Source organism: Manis pentadactyla, chromosome 3 (assembly GCF_030020395.1).
Source record: "Manis pentadactyla isolate mManPen7 chromosome 3, mManPen7.hap1, whole genome shotgun sequence".
NCBI lineage: Eukaryota > Metazoa > Chordata > Mammalia > Pholidota > Manidae > Manis > Manis pentadactyla.
The window spans coordinates 198,565,507-198,591,977 of record NC_080021.1 but is presented as its reverse complement, the minus strand read 5'-3'; the positions used below and the strand labels follow the sequence as shown (position 1 = coordinate 198,591,977).

The 26,471-nt window shown below is 48.1% G+C and overlaps 1 protein-coding gene across 5 annotated transcripts in view; it reads left to right on the top strand.

Annotated features, from left to right (window-relative positions):
• The first annotated feature begins 588 nt into the window (after window positions 1–588).
• The window catches only part of EPB41L4B (erythrocyte membrane protein band 4.1 like 4B), a 122,409-nt gene continuing 96,526 nt past the window's right edge, over window positions 589–26,471 (top strand). For all 5 annotated transcript variants that reach the window (XM_036903325.2, XM_036903323.2, XM_036903324.2 and 2 more), the window contains exon 1: window positions 589–894. In XM_036903325.2, the coding sequence (XP_036759220.2) occupies window positions 589–894 (306 nt within the window). The remainder of the gene's footprint in view (window positions 895–26,471) is intronic.

The window sequence follows — 26,471 nt, the reverse complement described above, 5'->3', positions numbered from 1 at the left end:
CAGTCCCGGCGGTGGTGGTGGTGGCGGCTGGAGGTGCAGCCTCCCAGGTGGGAGGCGGGGGCTGCGGGCGCAGGAAAAGGCGCCTTGGGAGCTGGCGCTCGGCGGGGCCTCCTCCGGCCCCCGGCGCGGCTCGGCGAGTGGGAGCGAGCGCGCCTAGAGCACGCAGGCGCCCTGCTCCGGCTGGCCCTCGGCCGGCGCGCGGCGCGGGAGCAGCCCGCAGCCCGCAGCCCGAGCCCCGCGCAGTCCCCGGGCCGCCCGCGGCCGGCCGTCGACAGCAGCGGCTCCGCGGCAAGCGCAGGCCGCCGGCCCGGGAGGGCGCTCGCGGCGGCGGCGGCGGCGGCGGGACGGCCCTGGGGCCGCCCCGAGCGCGCCCTCCCGCCTGCGGCCACTCGCAGCCGGCGCTGGCTGGGCCGGCGCGCTCCGCAGGCAGCCAGAGCGCGGCCTCGGCCTCGGCGGGAACGAGCCCCGGGCCGCAGCTCGCTGGAGGCGGCGGCGGCCGCGGGAACTGACGGCGTCGCGGGGCGCTCCTGGGCGGCGGCGCAGCGGCAGCCGCGCAGGGGGCGGAGGCAGGGGGCGCCCCCAGCCAGGATGCTGCGGTTCCTGCGCCGGACCTTTGGCCGCCGCTCCATGCAGCGCTACGCGCGGGGCGCGGCAGGGCGCGGGGCCGCCGGGCTGGGGGACGAGCGCGACGGGGGACCGCGGGGGGGCTCGGCCGCCGCCGCCGCCGCCTCGACGCTGCCCGCCGCGCCCGGGGGCAGCGTGTTCCCCGCCGGCGGCGGGCCCCTGCTGACGGGCGGCGCGGCCGTGCACATCTCTGCCACCGGCGCAGCCAAGGCCACCCTCTACTGCCGCGTCTTCCTGCTCGACGGGACCGAAGTGAGCGTGGACCTGCCGGTGAGTGACGGCCGGGTTCGGGGCACTGGCACCCCGCGCCCCCGGGGCAGCTCCCCTCCGCCACTGCTTCCCTCTGGGGCGCTGCCTCTTCCCCCGCGAGCACTCCCTAGCCCTGGTTCCGTCTCGGGCCACCCTGCCCCTGCCTCTCCCGGGGCCCCATCCCTGGCTCGCCCCCTCCTTGGCACAGGGCTCTTGAGTCGCGCCTTCTCTGGCTGCCACCTCGTCCTCTGGGCCTCACTCTCTCCCTGGCGCACCAAGTCCCCTTGTCCCTAGTCCCCGCCCCCTGGTGCCGGTGGCCGGTTTCCCCGTACGCCCCCAGGTTCCGGTCTCGGTTAGACAATCTCAGTTCATTGCAGTGCGGGGTGGCCCGCTTGCCGCCCCCCAGAGCTCGCCACCAGGCCTTGGTAAAACGGCAGGGAGGAGCTGCCCGGCAGGTGCCCCAAGTTTAGCAGGGAGGCAGGGGACCATTTCTCCTCCTCCCAGATTCCCTTCTCGGCGCCTCCGCCCCCACCCCCATGCCCAAAAGCCCCTCCGGCCGCAGCCTCGCCGGGAGTTGGGCGACTTGGGAGCCAACTCTAGAACGACTGTCTCGGACCTAGCCAACTTGGCGCCGGCAGAGCCCTTGCTGGGGCGCTCGGAGTCGGCCCCGGGGCCTGGCGCGCGGGACGTTCCTCCCGGTAACCTGCGTGGTGCCGCCGAGGCACCCCAGGGCGGCGGCACCGGGTCTTGAGTCCCGGGCCACCAGGCCACAGGTGGTTGCACCCCGCCCCCTTCCAGCAGAGCTAGGCCCGCGCTGCTGTCCCCGCCAGGGCGTCCAGCAATCAAGGAGCCTTTCTAGCCGAAGGGCCAGATCTGATCAAGTCAAATCTGCACATTAATGGGGCGCCTACCGCGCACCGGGCGCTGCGGCAGACAGCGCCTTTGGGAATGTTTGGGTGTGACGGAGGGGACAGCAATGATTGGGCTTTAGATGAATGTTACAGATCATCCCGAGGGTTTCAAGGCAAAAAAATAACATACCCGGACTTTCAAAGAAAGCATTAGGCCTTCCTGGATGAGGGAATTTAATTCTCTGGACTTCCTGAACATGTAAGGGTTTTAGATAGATGGGAAAACCAAAGCTTGCATGACCTGGAGTTTAATACAGCTTCCCTAAACAGGCTTCATTTTGAGACATTTTCAGTTTATGGCAATTTTATTTTTTGTGGCTTCTGGTGTTCTCTATAGGATATAGACTTGTTATGATAATACTGTTTTGGGGCCTTTTTATTCATGGAAAAGGAGCTATATTCTGGTGCTTAAACCGTTGTTTTAAAATTGCATTAAAATGTAACTGTTTCCCAAGATTGAGGCTGTCCAGCTTTTATGCAGCGGGGAGGGGAGGCCTGAAGAGCCGGGAGGAGTGGACGGGTAGGCAGCTTGTGTGTGGAGAGGAGTGGCGCATTTTGTATCTCAGATCTGGGAAAGCAGTGCTCTCCGTGGGAACTTTGACAGTGCTCCTTGCTGATGGCTTTCTTGTCTGTTCCCCAGGGATGATTGGTTTATAAAATGTATTGCTTCTGTCGGGTTTGTGCGACAGGTGTAAGTGGTGTTTCTGGGGTGAAAAATGCAAACTGAATAAAGGGCATGCATGGTAAATAGATCCTAACAGGTACGCAAGTGAACAGGTGGGGGCAGGAATGCTGATTTATTAAAGCTGATGGCGCAAAGGGGAGAAGGATATTTGGATCTTAAAAGGTTTCTTCACTTTGTAAAAATCTCCTTGATGAAAGAATTTACCAGGTTTTCTTATAATGGCAGATTTCTTGGTGCTTAAGATATGATTTCATGAACCCCTAATTTTATTTATACACACATGAATATGCCCTGTCCAAAGGTAAATAAAAAGCAAATGCTGGTTTTTCTCATGTGAACCCTCAGGGAAGAAAGATGAAGAAAAATCACCTGTGAGCACAGCTCATCGATTTAAAGACTTACTAGATATTAGAACTGCATCACACAGTCTCTTGCACTAGTCTTTCCAGATTGAAGTTTTAGTTTCTGTAATTAAATCTTGGAGTTTGGAGGTTAGCACCAGGCAACCAGCTCCCGATGAATTAGTAGCATGCCTGCTCAGCCCCGTTTCACCGGGCTCACTCTTTATGCTGTCTTCTTTGGCATTTAGCCCCACATGTCAGTATTCTCTTCTGTGTTCCTGGATTTTTACTGCCACCTGGGCTCTGGTGTCGCACAGATAGGATTCACCTTTGGCTGCCATACACCTAAGCTGGGTTTTCTCTCCTGTCACTTCCACAGGCACCAGGGCACTTGCTAGGCAGACTATGGCTCCTTTGTAATTAAAACACTCTGGTGGTGGTAACTTTGAGAATTCCTTTTGCTCAGCATACTGAAAGTGGTTGTACAGTGCCATAAACCATTTTATTAGCCCTAGGCAGGACACTTGTGTTCTTCAGTGGCCTCGAACACACCACCACCCGCAGTGTGACTATGCCAGGGCATGTCAGTCTTCAGTCAATATTTACTGGGTGTTTCCAATGTGCCCAGCATTGTGCTGTGGGCACAAAGGTGAAAGAGGTGGCCTGAAGCCATTGGGAAACATAGGTAGAAACTCATCTTTTTATTCCAAGTGATGCTAAATAATATGACAGGCTCACCCAAATGTGGTGCTGGGGAATGGATGAATTATCCTGGAGACTTTGACACTTGAGATCATAGGATCCTAAATCCAGTGTCCCTTGTGCATTTTTAGAATACTTGCTGTGTCAAGTCCACTTCTTGACTGTGCCTTGGCCCAGTTGTTATATGTAATGCAGGAAGAAGCAACTGTAATTGTCTTCTGCAGGCTTTCTGACAGGGTCTGGAGCCCTCTTGGCTGATGATGGGCTGTGTCCCCTAGCACACCTGTGTGTTCTCCTTTGCTGTGGACAGTCAGTAATTTCTCAGTCTTTGAGAAAATGTGACTAGAGGATCCTTTTAAAAACCCATTTATAGCCTGCAGTCTAAAGTGGACCTGCTGTGCAAGCCCCGTTTCCAGGGGAGCCCTTAGCTCACCCTAGAAATGAGTGCCTCCCTGAGCCACTCCTCTTCAGGAAGCCTGGCCCTGCCGTGGAAGGTGCCTGCCTCGGGTTAGCCCTAACCTGCCTTCAGGTGTGGCCTGGTCAGAGCTGGGCAAGACTCCCTCCACCTACCTGGGCACTTCCTTTCTGTTAATGCCTCTGAAGATCCCATTAGTGTGCTTGGCAGCGGGGTCCCCGTGGACTCCTATCAGCTCTCTATTGACCAAATCCCAGGCATCACTTTTGCTCGTGTAGCTGTTGCTCAGCCCCATCTCCCTCCTTCCCCGTGCACACAGCCTTCCAGCAGAAGCCCTTAGGATTTGTGGCTAGCTGGTTAGCACTCCCACCAGGCCTTGGAGGGCATGGCTTCTTGGCCGGTATGGCTGTGGTGCAGTTGTTGCGGTATGTGGACCTCAACGTTGACTCACTAGAGTGGTGTCCAAGCATGAGTGCTTCAGACTTAGAACACCCACATTCAGATGTTACAGGTTGGCTGCGTAGCCCTGGGCAACTTCTGCTCTCTGAGCATCAATTTTCCAGTCTTTAAAATGCGGATATTGGGAAGGTTACATGACAGGAAGGATATAAGAATCCTCAGGAAACAGCAGGATGCTGGAGGGTTACTAGTGGGTTGTAATCTTACACACTTCTCACTCCTCATCTTTGGCCTATGGAAAGAGTTTGGAAAAATTTCTAGTAATGGACTAAAAAAAAAAAAAGCTGTGGCAGGAAGGTGGCACTTCGTGTGGTTGGTGGGAATTGGAAGTTGGATATGGTATGAGAGATGCTTTATTAAAGTTTCACTTTGGATAATAAAAGAATCCCCCCACCCCCCACCCTTCTCCCAATAAAGAGAAAAATGCAGGTTCTTAGAATTTTAGGCCTGGAACCTCTGATGGCCACAGAATGTACATGATACAGCATAAAGATCGTATACCTTATTTTGGAGGTGAAAGGGACCCTAGACAGCACATACACTCCTATAGTGTATGTGGGAAACTTAGGCCTGTGGATATAATGTGACTTCCCTTTAGTCACTCAGAGGGGAGTTGGAATAGACTATTTTGGGGACCCCAATTGTCTAGTCTTTGGAGGTGAGTGTAGGATCAGCAGTAGGAAGATCAACCCCTGATCCTAACACAGGATCATAGTAGGGAGGCAGGATGTGTTCCTGGCCGTTTAAAGTAGGACACATTTTCCAGACAATGGGAAACTCCAGCAAAATAGTTCTCTGATGTCAGTGTACTTAAAGTCCATCTGGGATTTTCTTTTCTCCGGTTAAAATTCCCAGAGCCCATTCCCAGAATTTCTGATTGAGTAGTTCAGGAAGCTGGACTTTTAACAACCAGTGATTCTGTTGAAGGTTGTCCCTTCACACCCTTTGAAAACCACTGGCTTTAGACCTAAGAACAGAGGGCAGCCACACGGGGCAGTAAATCCACTGTAGGCAGTAGCGTGGGGGCTGGGGCACTGGCCGCCTTTGAGTATCACACCTGAGCTTCAGATTGCCATGTTGGCCACAGTGGGGTGGAGGCTGGGCCAGTTATGCTATTGCAGTAGTCCATGTGACAGGGTGATGAGGGCCTGGCTTGGAGAAGGGGTCAGAGTGCCAGAGCCAGTGGCAGGTGGGGTCAGTTGCGTGTATGAGGGAGAGGAAGGCGGAGGCGTGGTGGACTCCAGCTTGGAGGGCAGGAGTATCTTAACCCTCACTTAATGGGGAGAAATGGGAATCATATGAGACACCCCAGGAAACAGGAGAAGGCAGCTTCTCATTTCTGCCCCCCCCCACAAAGGCTGGAGGACATGGACCCCCTGCCTGATCCTAGGCTTCTGGGTGCTTGCTTTTTCCTGCCCGAGGGAAAGCTAATGGCTGAAGATGGCCCTCCAGTGCTTACCCCTTCCCCTTCCCAGACTGGGAATGAGATCCCAGGGAGCACTAGATAGCTAGCTGGGTCATGAATTTGTGTATTTTTTTTTTTACAAAAACCTTTATTTTAAAGGTGGGCACTTGGGCGGTGGGAAAGAGAGGTGGATGGTGAACATCGTTCCCAAATGGGATATGGGACGTGGGTGTGATCACTAAGTCTGGTTTCACACCTGCTGATTGTCAGTGTTAGTAGGGGGCGGGGTCTGGCTGCCTGCCTCTCCAGTGCCAGTAATGTGACCCTGCACTGGTCCAGGACTGAACAAATATTAACTTGCTAAGCACTTTCACGTGCATAATCTCATTGAATTCTGTCCCTGGTGCACTGCTGTGGATGAAGGCACAGGTCTGTTTAATTTTGAAATAGCAAAATGTCAGGGGGAGGGTGAAGAACTTCCCCTTAAATTCTTACATAGGGATTTAGGAAAAAATATCAGTAACTACAGAAATCCTCCGCCCACGACTTGTCCTCAAAACACATGTCCCATCCTTCTTCACTGCCCAACTCTGCGCCATCGTTTCCGCTCTGCCTGGAGTGCTCTCTTCAGCGGGAGTCTGGTTCCAGCCGCACTCAGGTTTCCATCTCCGGCCCGCGGTCACTGCCTGCAGGCAGGGTCGGCTGTGGATTATCGTGGTGGTGGGTTTTTATTTTTTCAGGTTGGCGTGTGCTTTCTTCCCCTGCTTTCATTTCACATGAGAACATGCTTAAAGCAGGAAGATTAGAAAATACAGAGAAGTTGAAAACATCATCTAAAATTCCATCCAAGATAACAGCTCTTAAAATTGTGGTGTGTATCCATCTGTAGTTTTTTCTTTTTGTATTTAGGTGTGAGTACATATTTAAAATGATGAATTTATATAGTTGATAGAAGTCTGTCTCCTGACCCCTTTAGCACAGTTGGAAAGGGGTGGACCACACAGCTGAGTTTATCAGGGTGGCAGCCCTTGCCCCCCTCCATCCCTTTCCATGCCCTGGGACCCTTAGCTGGGGTGGGGAGCTGGTTGGCCATCAGAGCTGTGTGCAGCCTACTGCCCCTGCCTGGGAGAGAAGCAAGCTCCCCATCCTGGGATTCCATCCCCCACCCCCCGACCTCTGCTTTCTGGCAGGTTGAAAGTCCTGCTGATGTGGCCATAGAGTTCCCTTGCATCTCGAGGCTCGTGTTCTGAAGACCTGCTTTGGGGCAGTTGCTGCCCTCTCGCTTCGCTGTGCTCTGCTGCCGGCCAGAGCTGATCAGGCTGACACAGGCAGGAGCCTTGCTGTGTCCCGTGTGCGCCTCTCCACCCAAGTCCTGCTCCTTCAGCAGCCTCTTTGACTTTTCTCTAGAGTTGGATTGATCTCGCTAGTCCCACTTGATTTTAATTTCTGGTTTATTTTTTTTAATTGTTTCCAAAATGTTTTTGTTGACCTGCTGTATAGTTTCATCAGCCAGCAAAGGCATTTTGAGCACTTACCCTGCATTAGGCTCCCCGGAGGGATACCAGAGGGATGAGGTCACTCCACTCGGTGAGACCGTGTAGATAACATTAACCCCACATAAGGTAGTGCAGGGGGTGAGCAGCTGGGCTGTGGGGTGGAGTGGGAGATGGTTTGCTGTCTAAAATGACATTTGTCCCAGAGGATGTGTAGAGTTCCATATGGATTTGGCTAAAAGGTGTTGGGGTAAAGGAAATAGTAGGTGCACATGCATGGAGGATTGGGAGTCAGAAAATCCCATTCCCTGGGCTCTGGGCTCCTTGGCATAGGAGGGAATTATGAGCTCCAGCTGTGCCCCTCAACCTGGAGTGAGTGAGTAGCCTCTGAACTGCAGGTAGGTGTCTGGAGCTAGTAAGAGCCAAGGTGTACTGAGCATTTGTTGCCTGCCTGGTACTGCCCTAAGTGCATCAGTGACTGTCTAGTTGCATTCTCACAAAAACTCTATTAGTGGTCACTGTTGTTACCCCTGATTTGTAGAGGAGATAACTGGGGCTTTGCAAAAAAAACTTGCCCCTGTCACATAGCTAGTAAAGGTAGACTCCAGCTTCAAGCTTGGAGAGTCTGGCTGGAGGAGGTTTGTGGTCTGGTAGGGGCCTCTGACAGCATGATTGGGGATGACTTGGCTAGGTGGATGGGTCCTGAGCTTGCCCCAGATGGCCCCAGTGTATGGGGACCCCTGAGCCTCAGAAGGGCATCCTTTGCAGGCCACTTGGGATTTCCAGAGGTCCGATTTACATCTTTGGTCATACTCAGTGGGTGTAGATTTGCTCAGAGGGCATTCGGGTTTGATGGCCATGATTCTCCAACACCGAGGTCAGAAGTAGGCTACATTTTGCAAAAGTGCTTCATAGAACAACACTAAAATTATCACAAAGAAAAGCATATTACATATTCCCGTCCTGCCACCTGTGCTTTTGTATCCATGTTTATAAGCATGGTGTATGCTTTAAAAAAATGTTTTTTTTCCCTCAGTCTTCCTGACATGCTTCTCACCAGTTTGCTGCCCTGTTTTGTGCTTATTCGGATAACTTAAATGCCGCCCTCATTCTGTGCGTGTGCGTGTGGATACTAAGTGAGTAATACCTGTCACTTGGGGTTAAAGGTTGATATGCAAAGCACCTGGCATCTTACCTGTCAGGCAGCCCTACCCCCAAGCCTGGCAGAGTCCCTTTTACTTCCTTTAATTGTCACTGCCTGGGAAGGTATTATTTTCGCATTTACACACAGTCTCAGGGAGCAGATGGCCTCGAACCACTCAGCCAGCAAGTGTGGTAGAGCCAGAAATGAATCTAGGCTTCCTGAGTCATTTTCCAGTGCTCTTGCCCCTGGTCCTTGCTGTGCACACCCAGCTTTCTTCCTTGAAATGTGTGCTCTTTGGAACTCCATGGGAAGGTCAGAATTTCATGTAATAAAACCCCATCTCTCCTGAACCTCTGTGCCTGTCAGCATCTCTGGCATTTGAGTTCTGTCTGCCATTTCTCACCATTTTTTGCAGATTCTTTTCCCCAGAGTCATAGCTGGTTGAGTGCCCAGTGCTTCCTTCTTGAAGTTGAGAATTAGGAGGTGATACCCCAAAGGTGCAGTGCCGTCTGGAGCTTCTTTGTTTTCCAGCCCTGAGCTGGATCCCGGGAGTAGAATTGTCCACACTGCCGGCCCAGCAGAAGGATGTGGACTGCCTGGTTCTGCAGGTGCTTGCGGAGCTGGCGTCCCTCAGCAGTGTGGTGTCTCTTCCATGCCTGTTTCATGATCTGAATGTTGTCCCTATCATATCTTACCTCTGCTCAGACAGGTTGCGGGGGGCCTGACAGTTGCTTCATCCTGCTTGCTCAGTTGCTCAGCAACATCTACCTTGAATTATGAATTTTTTTTTATTGTGGTAAAATGTGAGTAACATAAAATTTACCCTTTCAACCTTTCTTAGGTGTATAGTTCAGTGCATTAAGCACGTTGTGTAACCGTCACCACTATCCATCTCCAGCATGTTTTCCTCTTCCCAAACTGAAACTCTGTACCCATTAAGCACTAACTCTTCATTCCTTCCTCCACCCCAACCCCTCCCTGGCAACCACCCTTCTACTTTCTGTCTCTCTGAATTTGACTTTTTAGCTACCTCATGTAAGTGGAATCACACGGTATTTATCCTTTTGTGTCTGGCTTCTTTCACTTACCATGGCTTTAGGGCCTATCCATGTTGTAGCATGTGTCAGAAGTTCATTCCTGTTTAAGGCTGAATAGTATGCCACTGTGTGTGTATGCCACCCAAATGTGGCTTATCCATTCACCCACATTATGGATTTTTGTACAGGTCTGGGCTTTCCTAACTCAGGGCTGCCTGATCATTTACGGCACTGCCAGTGGACCCTTGGATGTCCCCTTGGTTGTGTTTGCAGCGTTCTGGCACCTTCCCCTGGGACTCTGTGCCTCATGCTAATCATCCTCCCTGGTCTTAGCTTTTCCCCTTCACGTTTGGTCTGAGTTACTCAGCATTGGCAAGTTTCCTGTCCGGCACATACTTTATGTTTTTTTAATGATGATCTATAAATACTAAAGAGTGTCTATAACATGAATCGCTTAAAGAAAATACAATACAGTGAGCATCCCTATACCACCACTCAGCTTAGAAACAAAGACCACCCGTGTCCAGGGCTGGTAAAGCCCTGCCATGTGCTTTCCCAGTCCCATTCCCCTCCCTCCCTGTCTCCTGAAGTTTGTCTCGCAGCCTGTCCTTGTCTTTATAAGTTTGCCACACATGTGTTTCCCTAAACTCTATCTTGCTAATTTTGCATGTTTGTGAACTTTATGTAGGTGGGTTTTCTCACTCGGTACTGTGTGAGATCCATACTGATGAGGTAACTGTAGTTCTCACTGCTCTATAGTAACTCCATTGCATGAATCTACTGAAATTTATCCTGTGTCAGTGGACATATGGGATGTTTCCAGTTTGGGGCTGTTAGGAAAAAAATGCTGCCTTGAACCTTCTGGAATTGGTCTCCTGGTGCACATGGGCAAGCAAGTGTGTCTCTCTTGAGTATGTACCCAGGAGTGGAGTGGCTGGGAGGGCGGTGGACGGGGCCTTCTAAGATCACACAACATTGTTTTCCCAGAGCCCCAGCAGCATGTAGCAGCATCTGCTAATCCGTTTTTCTTTGCTTTATTTTACCAGTCTAGTGGGAGTTAGTGGGAACTCATTGCAGGTCTTCACTGTTTCCCAGTTATTGATGGGGTTGAGTATTTTTAGGGATGTTTATGAGCCAGAAACGTATTTTCTCCTGCAATGCTTTTCTATAATTTTTGCCTGTTTTGTAGTTGAGTTGTATTTTTCTCATTGTGTTCAGCTCATTCCCTGCTGGTCTTTAGGAGACTGTCTCCCACACCCCCTTCTGCTAAGGGAACCTCAAAAGAACAAGAGGGAATGCTTTTCTTTCAGTCCCCCTTGCTGGTCTTTGCTCACCAAGTAGGAATGACAGTCCTGACTTCAGTTTTGGTTGGTGCCTAGCTTTTGGGGAGCAATTGCCACATCTGCAGTATTTGCTTCACTTCTGCCCACTTTTTTTTTTCAGTTTTTATTATTGAAGTTTCTAAACATATTCAAAGGTAGAGAGAACCCCACATACCCATCATATAGTGAATATAATGAACCCCAAATGCCCAGTCATGGAACTTCATCACTTGTCTCTGTGGCCACTGTCATGTCATCTGCATCCCCACTCTGTCCCTTTCTGGTTATTTTAAACCAGATTCCAAATATGCAATTCAAATGTACTTCAGTACACACCTCTAAATGATAAGGTCTATGTTTTAAAAAGTATATCCACAATACTATTAAAACACCTAAAAATAATTAACAGTTTATTTTTTAGTATCAGATACTTAGTTTGCAAATGTTCCTGTTCGGTTGGCAGCAAGGTCCTTTCATTGCATTTGGTTGATGTTCTGTCTAAAGCTCTTAAAAAAAATGTCCCTCTAGCTTTGTTGAGGTATAATTGACAGGTGAACATTTGTATGTATTGGAGGTATAAGGTATGGTGGTTTGATACCTGTACACATTGTGAAATGGTTACTGTGCATGAAGCTTAATTAACATATCCACCACCTCACCAGTTACCATTTTTGTGCATATGTCTTAGCAGATTTCTAGTATACTACACATTATTAGTAACTACAGTTATCATGTTGTACATTAAATCCCCCAAACATAGTCATCTTATAACTGAAAGTTTGTGTCCTTTGATCAACATCTCCCCATTTTCCCCATTGCACAATATATCTAAAGCTCTTAATCCAGTTTTCCCCTCCCCCCCCCTTTTTCCCTTCCATTTATTTGTTGAAGCTGGGCTGCTTTCTGGATTTCATTGATGGCAACCTCAACATTTTGTTACCCTGCGGTATGGTTGGCACAGGGAACAGGCATTATTTAAAGCTTCTTACTCAGGTCACACAAACAGTAAGACAGATTCTTAGCCCTCACAAAGCTTGAGTGGAGACAAGTCATTACCCCCCCACGTGGAAAGTGCCACAGAGTTTTAATTAAAACTCAAAGGAGGTCTAAGGTAGAGGGACTGGGAGGGGAAATGGGCAACTAGAAAGTGAGAGAAAGCTCCTGGCTCTGGGGACAAGAGGGAGAACAGCCTTCGGGGTGTCAGATCAGCATCAACACAGGCACTAAGGCTTGAAGTGATACATCCAAAATTGCCACTGCCTGCTCAGCCCTGCTCGCAAGCCCAGGCATCCTCCTCATCTTCACTGGATGTTGCTTCTTTGAGAAGGCCCAAATTCTTCATCGTTACAAAGTTGTCAGTAGATTGATGAAAGAGTATCTTTTTCTTATATATCCACCTCATTCTTCATCAGCTCCTTGACACTGGTTTTGAATGTCTCCCTTGACCTTGGATTCTTTCTCTGGCTCACCCCTGTTTGGGTCCCTGGACCGTCTCCGGAGGCCTCCAGCGAGCCTTTCCATCTTTCCTGGCTGGAGGTGCCCGCAGACATTTTAAGGAAGCAGAGTCAATAAAGATTTCAGAGAGAAGGGAGGCAGGCAGCCAGTAGGGCTGCGGGAACTGCTGGGTTTTATCCCTAAGGGAGCACTTGGGGACCACATGGTCCAAAGTCTCATTCTGGGATGGCAGATCTTTCTTGTTTGCCGTGAAACACTCCCTGCCGCTCCATGCTGCTCACCTGTGGCAAATGAGCAGTCATTAGGTGTAATGAGAGTGGTTTCCTGCACCCAGCCCTCCCAGCTCCTCTCTCAGTGGCCCAGTGACATGATGCAAGCCCCTCCCCCTCCAGGGCTCCTCTACCCCTTTTGAAAGCCGGTCATGTTTTTCTCCTTGGCCCAGGAGAAACATTGCCTGCCCTGTCACCTGTGCGTGAAAGGGATGTGGGCTTCAGCCAGAAAAGCCCCAATGAACTAAAGGCTTGCAAAGGTTAATTATTAACCCGCAGCACACTCTGGCGGCCCTGGCATTTCACTGACCACAGTCCCTTTACTGCCCCTGTCCGCTGGGGCCTGAGACTCCAGGCCCAAGGCAGCTACTGCTCTGTCAGTTGCTCTCTGTGTTGGGTGGCATCAGTGCTCCATGGATGGCAGTGAGGGTGGCCGGTCAGAATCCAGGGAAGGACCCAGACTGGCTTGGAACTGGCGCCAGTTCAGACACACAGGCCAGCAGTGACAGATCCCATGGAATCCTCCAGGGGGAAAGCTGAGAAAAGCAGATCTGGGTATGGGCTATTGTAATGGAGGAACTGGGAATCCAGGGCTGGAAGCACTTGTTCAGCATGTCTCAGTGTTGTGCATAGGATTTGTTTTGCTTTGGAGGCCGGAAGTGTCTAGCTTTTTCTAAAAGACGTGGTGGACAGTTCCTCTGAGACTCCTGAAGAAACATGCAAAAATTACATGCTGTCTTCTGAAGGAGAAAGAATGCTCGTACTTGAATTATTGCAACATGTCCTTTATCTTATTAACTCACCTCAGGGAATGAGCTCTTCTACATATATGAGGTTTCCAGAGAGATACAGTTTATTCTGCTTACTGACAAGGCCTGTTGTGTTTCAGCTGTTTCATTTATTGTTAAAAACAGTAACACAAAAAATCGAGATCATCTAGTATGTGTAAGTCCTGGTGTGACGAATACAAAATGGTCAAAAATGTGCGCCCTGCTTATAAGGGGCTCATTTGGGATGGGTGTTCAGTTGTTCTTAAATTGCACTGCACATCTCCTGGCCCTCTTCAAAAGGAGAATGAGTAATTTTAACTTTGCCTTCATAGCCCAGGGTCAGCGTGCTAGGGATGTCAAGGTTAAAGGCCCCGCCCAAGGCCTGACCCCCTCCCCACCCCCTGACCCCAGCCCTGCCTCACCAGCTACAGTGGTTGCAAGTTCTACCTCTCTGGATCCTTGCCTTCCGCCTTGTACCGTGTTCCAGCCTTCAGCATGTCACTGCTTTACCACCAGGATTGCTGGGTTTGGGAGGTGGCACCCAGTTATCAGAAGGTTTTAACACTCCCAAGGTTATTTCACTGTGCAGCCAAGTTCAAGAACCCGTATTTCCAGGGTCACATCCCTTACATGTACATAGTGTTTCAGGTTTAGATCAAGCTTTCGCCTTTCATGGCTTCATTTAATCCTTATAGCATCTCTTTGACAGAATTGTGGGCATTCCAATTTTATAGAAAGTTCAGCAGGAAGATTTTTGCCCAACATCTCACAGCTCCTAAATGACAGAACTAGACTTAAAATCTTTTTTCAAGCTCTCAGTGCACTTCTCCAAAAGTCTTCTCCACGGCTGTCACCCTGGTGTTCAGTGGCAGCCCCCACCCCTGCTCCCCACCTTTCACGTTTCACCTGCGTGGCTTTGCTGTGCTTTGCCCCTTCTTTTTGGCTTATCAGTTCTTACAAGGTTCTGGCTGTCTCTCAGGCAGGGCCAGTGTCAGATGTAGCCATGTTTACAAAGCTTGTCCTGAACACCCGCGGCTCCCCCGGCCCCCCCGGCCCCCAGTACAGCATTCCCTCTCCTGCCTGAGAACCTGTGAGCTACCTCTCTGGGAAACCTAGTACATTTCACATTCTTGTAGTCATTTATGTAGTAATTTGGGTAATGGAAAACATTGTTGACTTTTTAAAAAATGATTTTATTTTGGTAAAATGCACAAAATGAAAATTTTGTCATTAGTGACGCTTAGTCCATTCACAGTGTTCTACAACCGTCATCACTATCTAACTCCAGAACATTTTCATGACCCCACAAGGAAACCCTGTACCTATTAAGGAGTCATTATCCTCCCCCTTCCCTGTCCCCAGCAACCACTACTCTGTTTTCTGTCTCTATGGATTTGCCAGCTCTGGATATTTCCTAGAAATGAAATCATACAGACTGTGTGGCCTTTGTGTCTGGCTTCTTTCACTTAGCATAATGTTTCCAAAGTATGTTGACTATTAACATTGATTTAAGCACTTTAGGTGTCTTAACTCATTGACTTCTCACAACCCTGTAAGACAGTTCGTATTTGCATCCTCATTATACATATTAGGGAAGTGAGGCACAGAGAGGTTAAGCAACATGCTAGAGCACACATAGCACATAAGTGCTCTTGGCCCTGCTGTGGACCTTGAACTTCAGAGATTACTATGAGCTCAACCTGTGAAATTGAATTTGAAGGACAAAAATGAAATTTCAAGAAAGAATTTATCTACAGCATATGAACAATCTATGATGCAACTCCAGAAGCAGAAATTTCATAGGTACCCCTCAGGGAACTGCAGAACAGAAGTACTGGGAAGGATTCTACAGTTAAAAATTCTTGACTTAATTGGAGTGGGTCAATTATGTTAGACATTTTCCACAGATGTCATAGGTTGAGTCTTAGGATTGTATATCTGGTATCAGAACCTAACTGGTGGTCCAGGATCACCGAACTGTTGAGGAATGAGTCTTAAGGACCCCTGACAGGTAGCAGGGATCCCACCTAAAGGGTTTCTTATAAAAGTCATGTTTACTATGTGCCAGACAGTTCTGAACACTTCATGTATACTTATGCAGTAAATTCTCTCAAAAACTTTACAGGGTAGCTACTGTCCTGTCTTACAGGTGAGAAAACAGGTACAAAACAGTTAAGTATCTTCTTCATCGTCTTGCCACTAGACTGGTGGATCCTGGAAGTCTGGCTCTAGTGTTTATGCTTTTCATCTTTTTTTTAAAATCTTGGTTTTGTTCCTGGATATAACATACCTTTCCTGAGGTAATGAGAACAGAACAGCCTAGTTGCTTGACTAGGAAGAAAAAAAAGGAAAAAGTAAAAAAATACCGATTTTATTGAAATGTTTTCCTGTCATATCAGTTCTGTACTTCTTTTTATGTAAAAGTAATACTTGCTTATTTTAGAATTTTTAGGAATTACCAATTAAATGAAGTACAAAATAAAAATCATACTTAATACCTCCACCAAGAGAGTACCTCTCTGTTAACATTTTGATGTATGTCCCTGTGACCTTTTTTCTAAGGATGGGCAAGTAAGTTTTTTTCAACAACATTGTGATCATATTATTTATATCCTTTTTTAAGTTGTAGAGAAACATGTTCTTAATCATTATACTATCCTACCTCTTATATTGAAGAAAAGCTTGGAGAGATCTGGTCCTTGCCGTGGGAAGGAGAAAGCTTAGCTTGTGGTCAAGGGGGCAGCCGCACCTGGTGTGGAAGGACCCCCCCAGTGGCTGTGGTGGGAGAAGGCACATGACTGGGAATTTATGGCTCATGGTGGGGCTGAGGCTGACCACAGGTTCTAAGCCTGGCTGAGAATATGGGGTCTGCATGTGTGTTCCCAGTCTTCATCGCATTTATTCCTCGTCAGTCAGCAGAGCAAGTGCCGTCATTTCCATTTGGCTGAGGAGGCGGCTAAGCCCAGAAAGGTATATTTGTTCTTTTGTCTCTCTGGAGCTCTCTGCCACCTCACTGTGGTTCTCAGATAGTTCTAATACCAGGCAGGTGCCTTGGGGACCATCAGAGCTGGACACAGGAAGCCACGTGGGGGCTTCTTGGAAGTGGAGGTGGATTTCTACTGGAGATGGCCTCAGGGGAGGTAACTGTTGGGCTGACTTTGACATTGAGTGTTGGCAGTCTGGGTGGAGGGACAGCGTGACCAGCTTACCAAGGAGGGTAGGGGGAGGATGAGTTTGGAAAACAGAATGCAGCTCATGGAAAACAGAACACAGGGGAGACGGGATGGAAGGCTAAAACCCCTGGGAGCTTGGAGTTTGGCTGTGCAGGGTGATTGAAGGTGGATGGTCAGGCTGTGGCTGTTACCTGCATGTGGGCAACTGGGGCGATGCTGGGGGTGGGCAAGAGGGCAGACACAGGGGAGTTTGAGGACTTGGCATCCAGTGCATTTGGGGGGTAGATTTAGGGTGGGGAATGATGGAAAAACCGAGAGGTGACCCCCGCATTTTGTGCATGGCAGGTTGGAGAGATCGAGAACCAGGGGATGGAGCAGAAGCAGGGAGAGGGCCCTGAGTACCATGCTTGCTTGGTCTTGGCTTTGTAAAGTTTATAGATATAAGGTATTTTTCACATTTTCTTTCCTTAAGAGGACCTCCAAATAGTACAAGCTTTAAGGTGCCACAAAACCTGGGTGCACTCCTGGTTGTGTTTTAGATGAGGCCGGTGTGAGGGGCCAGCAGATCATACACCTGAAGAAGAGTCTGGTAAAGGTTTAAATGCAGTTCACATCTGACAGAGCCAGTCAGGAGGCTGAAACAGAGGGACAGGAGGCTGAGGTCTGTAGATCTGTTGAAGCCTGTTCTCTGCCAGGCTCTGGGCCCGCTGCTGTACGTGGACTGTCTCGGCTCACACAGAGTCCCCCTCGCGTAGGTGCTAGTCTTCCTGTTTTACAGATGAGGAATGAAGGCAGCCTGTGCTCTTGGCCTCTCTGCTCTGTTGTTTTCCAAACCTGAGTGGAGTTGACGTTTTCAAGGAAGAGCAAAATAATGAAGAGACAGAGGCATTCATTGAGGGCCTGCTGTATATACAGAACCAAGCCAGGGCATGGGTGTTTTACAGGACTGAGTCAAAGATACATCTCTTTCATTAAGCAATTGCCTGTTTAGTGAGAAGATGTATCTTTTGTATTTGCAGAGAACTCTACAGCTTTTACATGCTTTTATCCCATTTTCTCACTTAAAGAGAAAGAGCCAGGGCCAAAAACAGGAAAAAAAAAATGGTGGTTTGCCTTGCTTTTTAGAGGGCAGAGCGCTGGATGGTTGTCGATGCACATTTTAGGTGCAGAAACTGGTATCTGGGACATGGAACCTAGGGAAGAAAGCCGGACTTGAGTAATTGATTGAAAATCACGGCGCTGAATCCCAGTGTGAGCTATTTTTATCTCCAATGTTTATCTCAAAGCTTTATAGCTATCCACATAAGACTGTATGAAAAGGGTGATAAAGACGTATCTCTACAATTTGGCCCAAACTGAATTTGAAAATTCGTCTTTTTTTATTCACACAGGTTATGCTGAGTGAGATAAACCTTATACAAAAGAGTATCGTCTGTATGATTCCATTTATATGCAATTCTAGAGCTGGCAAACATAATCTGTGGAGAAAATCCAGAATAGCTGTTGCTTTGGGGGGAGTGGGAAGGGCCAGGGATTGACTGGGGAGGGGCACCTGGGGACCTGCTGGGGAGAGAATTTGCCGAGTGGTATGGGGTGTGGGTTACACAGAGGTTTGCATCTGTCAAGAAGGAACAGCTCAGATTTGTGCTTTTCAATGTCAGTAAATTTACCACCATCCCCGGAAAAGACGTGTACAAAAAATTAATGGAGGATCGGAGGAGGAGTGAGTAGAGGAAAAGATGAAACAGAATGTGAGAATTATTACAGCTGAATGACAGGTGTTTATTGTTCTGTTTTCTTTGTACTTATTTGAAATTGTCCATAATAAAAAGTTTTTAAAGAGTGTACCAGGGTAATCTTTGTTGATTCCTTCTTGTAAGAATCTGAAGTGCATTTTCCTGGAGAATTCTTGTCTCCTAAGGAAAATTCAGGATCTCAGCACCGGGGCTGGTTCCGGCCACCCGGGTTGGTGTCTCTCCAGGCTTGCTTACTTTTTGCCCTGTTGGTGGCCATCAGTTTTGAACTTTGGCTTCCTTCCACTGGCACCTGCCACCTTCCCTGTCCTTTTGTTCCCTGTCCTTTTGCTGTCCCTTTGATCTGGGAGCAGACCCTCCCCCTCGGTGGGACTTTGGCCATCCCACTCCACCCATGCCTACCTCTTTATCTCTGACTCCTCCAGGCCTCTGTGCGCCCACGTCATTCTCTGCTATGAGTGACTCCACAAAAGGTGAATCCACTTGGGTCTCATTTCCCTTTCTCTTAGGGTTGTAAAGTGCCACCTGTGTGCCTTTGTTTGGCGCTACAAGGTTTGTGGATTGGAGGAGCCCTACCCCATGTTCCCACGCAGCTCAAAAAAGTACATGTGATGTGGTTCCATTCATAGGAACTTCAAAAGAGGCAAAACAAATCCACAGTACCTGTGGGAAGGTGGGTAGGCATAGAGGTTGGGAAGAGCCCACAGGGGCTTCTGGGAGGTGGGGGGAGCCCACAGGGGCTTCTGGGAGGTGGGGGGAGGTTCTGTTTTTATGCCCTGGGTGGTGGGTGCACAGGTGTGTTCATTTCTGATAATTCTGTATGCATCACACACCTGTGGTCTGGGCACGTTTGTGTGTCACACTTCAATTAAAAAGAGGTTTGTGCAAAGCTTTTAAAAATTACCACATTTCACATTTAAAAAAATCAAATTTGTAGACTTTCTTGAAAAATTGGAAGATGGGGTGGCATGGTCTGAAATCCTGTAGAGCGGTCTGAATTCCCATAGGGCGACAGCTGGCCGGGTCTGCATGGAGACCGCCAGCCCCCACTCCTCGTGGCCCGCTGCACTGGTGGGACTGTTTCCTGCCTACACTCCATTCATATTCCCCATTCTCGGCCCTTGCAGCAGGAATTCCCCCAAATACCTGGTGTGTGGGTGGCACCTGTGTAACCTCATATGGCTGTTACCCCCACTTTTAAGTTCTGTAGGTCTCTTAGAAGGTATGAAGGTTGGGTGGTTCACTGCTTGGCTTGGTGGAAGCCTCATAGGGATACCTTTTGATGTGGATTTGAAGTCCTGGGGTGCTGGAATCTTGTGTGTTAAGACATTCCAGGTGAATTAGTTCTGCTTAAACTGGGGAAAATTGGAGTTAGCTTGTGAGGGATCCATGGCAGTTTAAGAAGACAAAAAGTTTCTATATTTGTACCTGGGCGTTTAGTTCTGTAAATAATTTCCTATGTGTGTATTCTCTTTTAAAGTAACATTCAATAAGGATACTAGTTAACGCTTGTAGCTTACTTGGTATTCAGTTATTGCTTTTCAAAGTACGTTATATGATTGGAAATTTTTTTCTTAGTTTAATGGATAAGAAAAGGCTAACTTTTTGTGTGGTGAACTTACAGTCAAGATTCTTCCCATAACAGCTCATACTAACTACAAACTACAAACTTCAGGGAAGTAATCTTAACAATGCCCTCCTTACAAATTCAAACCTACGGGAGAGGCTGTAAGCATCACACCCTCCTTTTCTCCATCTGAATGTTTGAATGTGTCATTCTCTGCCTTCTTGCAGGAGACTTTTTTTAAGACTACTGACTCACCCCCCACCACCACCCTGGCCCCACAAAAAAAAAAAGAAAAGAAAAGAAAAGAAAAATCAAAGGCCAACTATAAAAAGACAACTTTATTTGTATACTTCACCATCAGATGAATGGATGGTGGGCCTCAATTACAGTTTTATGACATCCTAGCTGCCCAGGTCAAAAGTTTCATGTGCTTTTCCACTCATTGCCCTTTCTGGAAATTTTATATGCACACAGAGCCAAGTAATTAGCCCTAAAATTCCATGTCTCAGCAGTTGGCATGATCACTAAAAGTACTAAAATGTAGGCGAATTTGCTAGCTGGGTCTGTACTGACGGAGTACCAGCTATGGGTGGTTCCCAGGGAACTTGGACTTCAACAGCATGGTGGTTCAGGCAGCATCCCCACGGCAAGTGTTGCCCACCATCAGTTCCATCCTGAGGAGCACCGTGCCTTGTCTGCAGGCTGACACCCAGTGAAGGCTCTGGATCCCCAGGGGAGGTTCCTGGGGCTCTGGACAGGGTCCTATGTGTGTTACCTCACCCACCATCGCTAAGTGGGATGGATGCTGGGTTTATCTCCACTTTATAGGCGGGAAACAAGCTCTGAAAGGCCAAGGGACTTAGCTTGGCTCATGCTGGTTGTGAGTTGATGGAGCCCAGGTTCCAACCTGCTCACAACCTGAGGTCGTATTACCTCCTGTGTCAGTTTCCTCAGGCTGCCATTGCCCACAGACTGGGAGGCCTAAACAGCAGGACTTTACTTCCTCAGGGTGCTTACGGCTGGAAGCCTGAGGTCCAGGTGCTGGCACAGCTGGTTTCCTCTGAGGCCTCGCTCCTTGGCTGTGGTGGTTGCCCTCTGGCTGTCTTCTCAGAGGTCTTCTCTCTGTGCGCGGGCATCCCTGGTGTCTCTGTGTGACCTCATCTCTCTGCCTAACGACACCAGTCAGGTAGGGTCAGGGCCCACCCTAAAGAACACATTTTAACTTAGTACCTCTTCCAAGGTTCCTGTCTTCAAACATGACCACATTCTAAAGTACTGGGGCGTCAGAACTTCAACTCAGAAAACTTGGGGGGACACAGTTCAGCCCAGAACACTCCCCTGTCACTTAACCGCTGTAAAGTTCATTCCCTTCTGTGAATAGACCTGCTGCCCAGAATGAAGCCACTTCCAGCGCCGGGCCTGTCCTGTGGGCTAACCCTGGAGCCAGGGCCCATTAAATTCTTCATTTCATTTCATCATCAAGCACTGTTACCCAGGTAAGAAATTTTCTGATGCCAAACTGGCCTGAGCTGAGTAACAGAGCTGGGACTCAGACTGCTGGCCTGCTGGCCCCAGAGCCCATGCCTTCAGTCCCTGCCTGCATCCTGGGGTGTGTTACTACATTGGGAACTGAGCTGCAGAGGGCTCCAAGAAGGAAGGGGAGCAGTCGGTCCAGGGCTGGGAAGTCAGCGGAAGCTTCAGGTGTGGGCAGCACTGACCCACCGTGCTTTCCAATTTAGTCGTGTTCCTAATTTGCCGGATGGGTGGGGGCAGTCATCCATCCAAAGTTAGTTCTTTTCTGTTCATGTTTCCTTGGCTGGGTTTCCTGGGAATTTGTTGCATATTTATTTATGTGGAGTTATTTGCTTTCAGATTTGCACGGAGGGGGAATCTGCAGTCTGGCTGCAAAAAGTTATTTGGCAATTTATTTTCAGGGCTGCCCTTCCTCCAACAGCTTGTTTCAAACTCAACCTCTGGCACAAAAACATCCATCATTTTAATTGCAGGTTACTGTTTAGTCAGGCACAAAGTTGTTTCATTTTCTTTTTCCTTTCTCCTGTGGTTTTGGTTTTATGTTTTTTTTTTTTTGTCTAATCCACCAATTTTCAAAAAGTCAAAAATACTTATCCAAACCAAGCACTTTTTATAGTCAAGGAGTTTTTAACACCAAGAGTTCTTGTCTTTTGGTGGTGTGTATTTGGTTCTTGACCTTTCAGTAGCAGAAATACTAGGCGCACCCTGTCGCACTCAGCTCACATCCGCAGTGCTGTCGTGTCCAGGTCACCTCAGGTCAGCTGAAGAAAGAAAATTGTATTGATTTCAGGGTCCAAAGGCTCCTGTTCTATTCCTGGCTTTGCTTTGGTTGCCTGGCAATGTGACCTGCCTCTGGCCTCATTTTTCCCATCTGTAAAATGAGGGGCTTAAAGGCACTGCTTCCCAGAGCATGCCTGCATTCTTTCTTGGTAACCTGGATGCTGACTAGGACTCTGCAGAGGCCTGGTCGCTGTGGCTCTGTAAGGATGTCCCAGCAGCTTGTGCTGCTCGGTATCAAGTGTTTTTACTCCGCTGGGTTGCAGATGGTGGTTAAGTAAAAGGTTGAAGGTTAAAAGTCAATCCTGTATCCCTCAGAAACATTCATAGGGGTAAAATAATTGTTTTCTTTAAGTTAAGTAGGGTGGAATGTTAACTTTGGTGGCCAAAGCTTACAAAAATTAGCTTTCATTGCCACACATTCTTGCTTGCTGTAAAAGTGTGTTATTTGTGTCTATGAAGTTGGGCGCAAAGGACAGCAGTGCAGCCCCTTTGTAAGCTGCACCAAGGACGGAAAGTAGGGGTGAAATGTGACTTTTTAGATCCATAGGTAAGTACTGAGCTGGGTCCGGACAGAGGTCTGTGTGTAGTATTTTGTTTAAGTGACATGGAGAAAATGAATCATTACCAGCTTGGAGTCATTTTCCCTGTTTCTATCCCAGGACACCTTCACCCTCACTGTGGACGTAGCTTCCCCTTCCCAACCAGTGGCTTAGATTCTCGAAGGCAGTGCACAGGCCAGACCATGCTGGCACCCTCTAACCCCCAACTCCTTTGCCGTTTGAGGTTTTCTTTAACTTTTTATTATGGAAAATTTCAGATACACAAAGGAGAAAGAATAGTAAGATGAAACTCATGTGCACAACACCCATTTATTATGTTTTTTTTGGAGTATCTCAAAGCAACTTCCAGATAACTTATCATTTAACCTGTTAATACTTGAGTGGGTGCACACATCCTTAATACCATTATCACACTCAAAAAATGAACAATGATTCCCTAACGTCATCTAATGCAGAGTTCTCGCTCAGTTTTTCCCAGTCATCTCAAAAACCTTTTTATAGGTTGGTTGGTTTGAATCGCGAGTCAAGTACAGACCACACATGGCATTTGTAAATGCCCCATAAGTCTTTTTTAGCCTATAGCAGCTCCTTCCTCTTTTCAATGTACTTTATTGAGTTCTTAACATGTAGTTGTTGAATATGGAAGAGGATACCCTAATCCTCAATTTTCAAGTCTCTCTCCTGAACAGAGCTAGTAGCCTTCAAAGAACAGTTTTAGGGTTTTTTTGAGAATTGATATGTTTATTAGTCTAATTCCTTATCTTTAAGCAGATGATACCTAAGTTAGCATCAGAGTGTGGGGATATCCTAAGAAACATTTTTTAAAGTTACGAAAAACTGTTATGTACTTACTTGCCATCCACAAATACTGTATCTGTGTTTATGTATGGGTTTCATTTGGTTACCTATTGTTGCATAACAAACTCCCCCAAAGCCTACTGGCTTGCTGCAACAGCCATTTTTCATAGCTCATGGATTCTCTTGGTGGAGAATTTGGGTGGGGCTCAGCTGGGAGAGTCTTCTGCTCCTCCTGGCATGACCAAGGTCACCTGGGAGTACTCACTTGGAAGATGGGCTGGCGTGGAGGGTTCAGGATGCCTGCACTTAGGTGTGCGGCATACAGGCAGGGATGACTGGAAGGCTGGGCTCAGCTCTGACAGTTGACTGGAGCCTCTGCTCGTGCCTCTTCAGCATGGCAGTCTCAGGGTGGTTGGACTTTTTACATGGTAGCTGACTCAGCCCGCACTATGGCATCCCAGGAGAACTGTCGCCGTGCCTTGGAAATCACGGAACATTACGAACACCATATTCTATTTGGTTGAAACAATGCCAGGCTCTTCGGGATTCAAGGGAAAAGACAAAGACGTGGCAGCCATATTTTTAAGTGCCACAGTTTAAAAGAATAACACTAAAACTAATACCTAAGGTATTTGTTGCCCGAGACCTTCTAAGTTCCCATATCCTTGCTTATCTTTGGTGTGCGATGGAGGCCACTGGGGTGGTAAATAAGCCTTAGATTCATTCAGGCCATCTCCTGCCCCTGTTCCCATTCACTCGGGGTTTGAGAGCCCTGTGACAGGGGACATGACTCACCTTGCCTGATGATAAAGGTGATTCAAAGAGGTTCCCAATCCAGAACTCTATGAACTAGTCCAGCGGACCTTGGCGTTAGGGAGGTTGTCTGATAAGTTGTTATTGACCGTCAGTAGAATTGGTATGTGCCTGATAGTAATGTCGCCAGACTATTGAAGAGTATTCAACGTGTAGTTGTTTTGATGCTTCTTATTTAGAGGAGGAAGCATAATATTTGAAGTGTGGGTTGAAACCAGTTTTGAGGGCAGCCAGGATCAAGTAGCTTTAAGTGTCTGGACTTTATTCAGCATCTCAAAGAATAAATGGTAATCCCTCCCTTAAACTATTGAATCCCTTGTGTTAGGCCCGCTTGGAAGGAGCTATAGGGAGACAGAAAATTGAGGTTACTACAGGATGTTAGGTATTCCACGTTGACTGAAGGAAGGTGCACTGGCCAGTGGGGTCATTTAGTTCTCCCAGCGGCCCTGTGAGAGAGGTGGTGTTAACGGAACAAATGAGAGCTTTGAATATCTGCTGAGCTGTAAATACAGCTCAGCTCCTGTTTATCAGTCCGCAGCAGAGGCGGATAGTTGATCAGGAAGGCATTACAAAGTCTCAGTGTTTTAACTGATGGCTGTGTTCTGTGATGGAAGGGCTAAACCTAAAACCTGCCTGCCCAGACCTCTGTAGCACATTCAGAGCCCCCGTCCATGGCGGAAGGAAAACCCCGGGGGAACTGGTCTGCGCTGCCCCTTTCCCTGACACACACCACAATGACGGTCACTTTATTCTAAGATTGTTCTTACTTCCCGGTTAATCAAAACTAAGGGCTGTTGTTTTCGTTGCTTCCTCTGATTTCCAAGAGCTTGTTAGCCAGGCAAGTCAGGAAATTAATAACATTGTGCCCTGTTTTACCAGAATTGAATTTCCAGGAGCTGCCCAGGCTGCTGATGTCCCTGTCATTACATTACAGTATCTTGGCTTCTGTGTCAGTTTGTGAGCAGATAATCTCCTTTCCATTCTGCCGCAACTTACCTATCCTCCACACAAAATGGGAATTGCCTGCCCATGGTGAGATCTGTTTGTGTTGGACAGTGTGGCCTTGTATCCCAGCTGTAGCTCAGACCATGAATGAAAGTGGTTCACAGTATCTGTGTGTTGAGTCAGCCTTAAGAAATATTTCTTGTTTGCAGGACTGGTTTGCATGTGCTCAGAGCGGAAGAGGTGAATGAGTTGATGAGAGAAGCAGTGGGATGGGGTAGAAAGAAGTCAGGCCCAAGAATCAGCAAGTCTGGGTCCTGAGTCTAGTTCTGACACTTATTATAAGCAGCATGAACTTTGTCATGTAACTTCTCTGAGGCTCAGTCTCCTTCTCTGCAAATGGGGTCATGGAACCTTGGTAAACATTGAAGCACTCCTCAACTGGGAGATGGATTTATCAGCTGGGCAGCCTGGCCTTAAACCCAGCGGATTACGCATACTTCTGCATGGGCTTTGCGTCACTAATTCCAGTTTTGAGTCACCAAATCTTGCTGATGGCTGAGGTGGTATTTCTCACTCATGATGACATTTCAAGGTAACTGTTCAGTAGTTTCAAATATTTATGTTCATGACATTCTGGAGTAATTCTGTATTTGTTTATGGTGGCTTAGTCATGACAGTGGGGACTGAGACCCCTAAGCTGTGTGTGCGTGCATGCACGTGCATAATAAGGAGCTAGATTCCTACCAAGGCTCATAGAAAACTAGCAAGTTATCAAGTTGTTGGGAACTAGTAACTAACCATAAAATTACCACTTCCTAGAAAACAGTTGAAACAGGCCTTGAGGCAGGTTTTTTTCTGTGAACTGCTAACCAGGAAGCCAACTGATGAGACTAGGTGAAGTTCTGAGAGCTATCTTAAAAAGGGATGTTTTAAGACTTGGAAAGGAAGGAATTGATCTTTTGGGATCAACATGGATTTACAAAAATACTCAAAGCATACTAGCCTCAATTTTTCATTAAATGGGATTACTAGGTTGTTACAGAGCATGGCTTCCTGTGCCTTGATATGAAGCATTGGCAAAAAAACACATCATGTTATTGCTGTGGATAAGTGAAAGAAAATCCAGTTTAGACGACAGCACTAATTCCCTTGTGTGTACAGGACACCATACGTCATGGTGCCTGCTTATTTGCTTTCTTACTTTTTACTAATGCCTCAACAGCCAGGCTGAGCAAGCAGAGGAGGGCACCCCATTGTTTCCGATGAA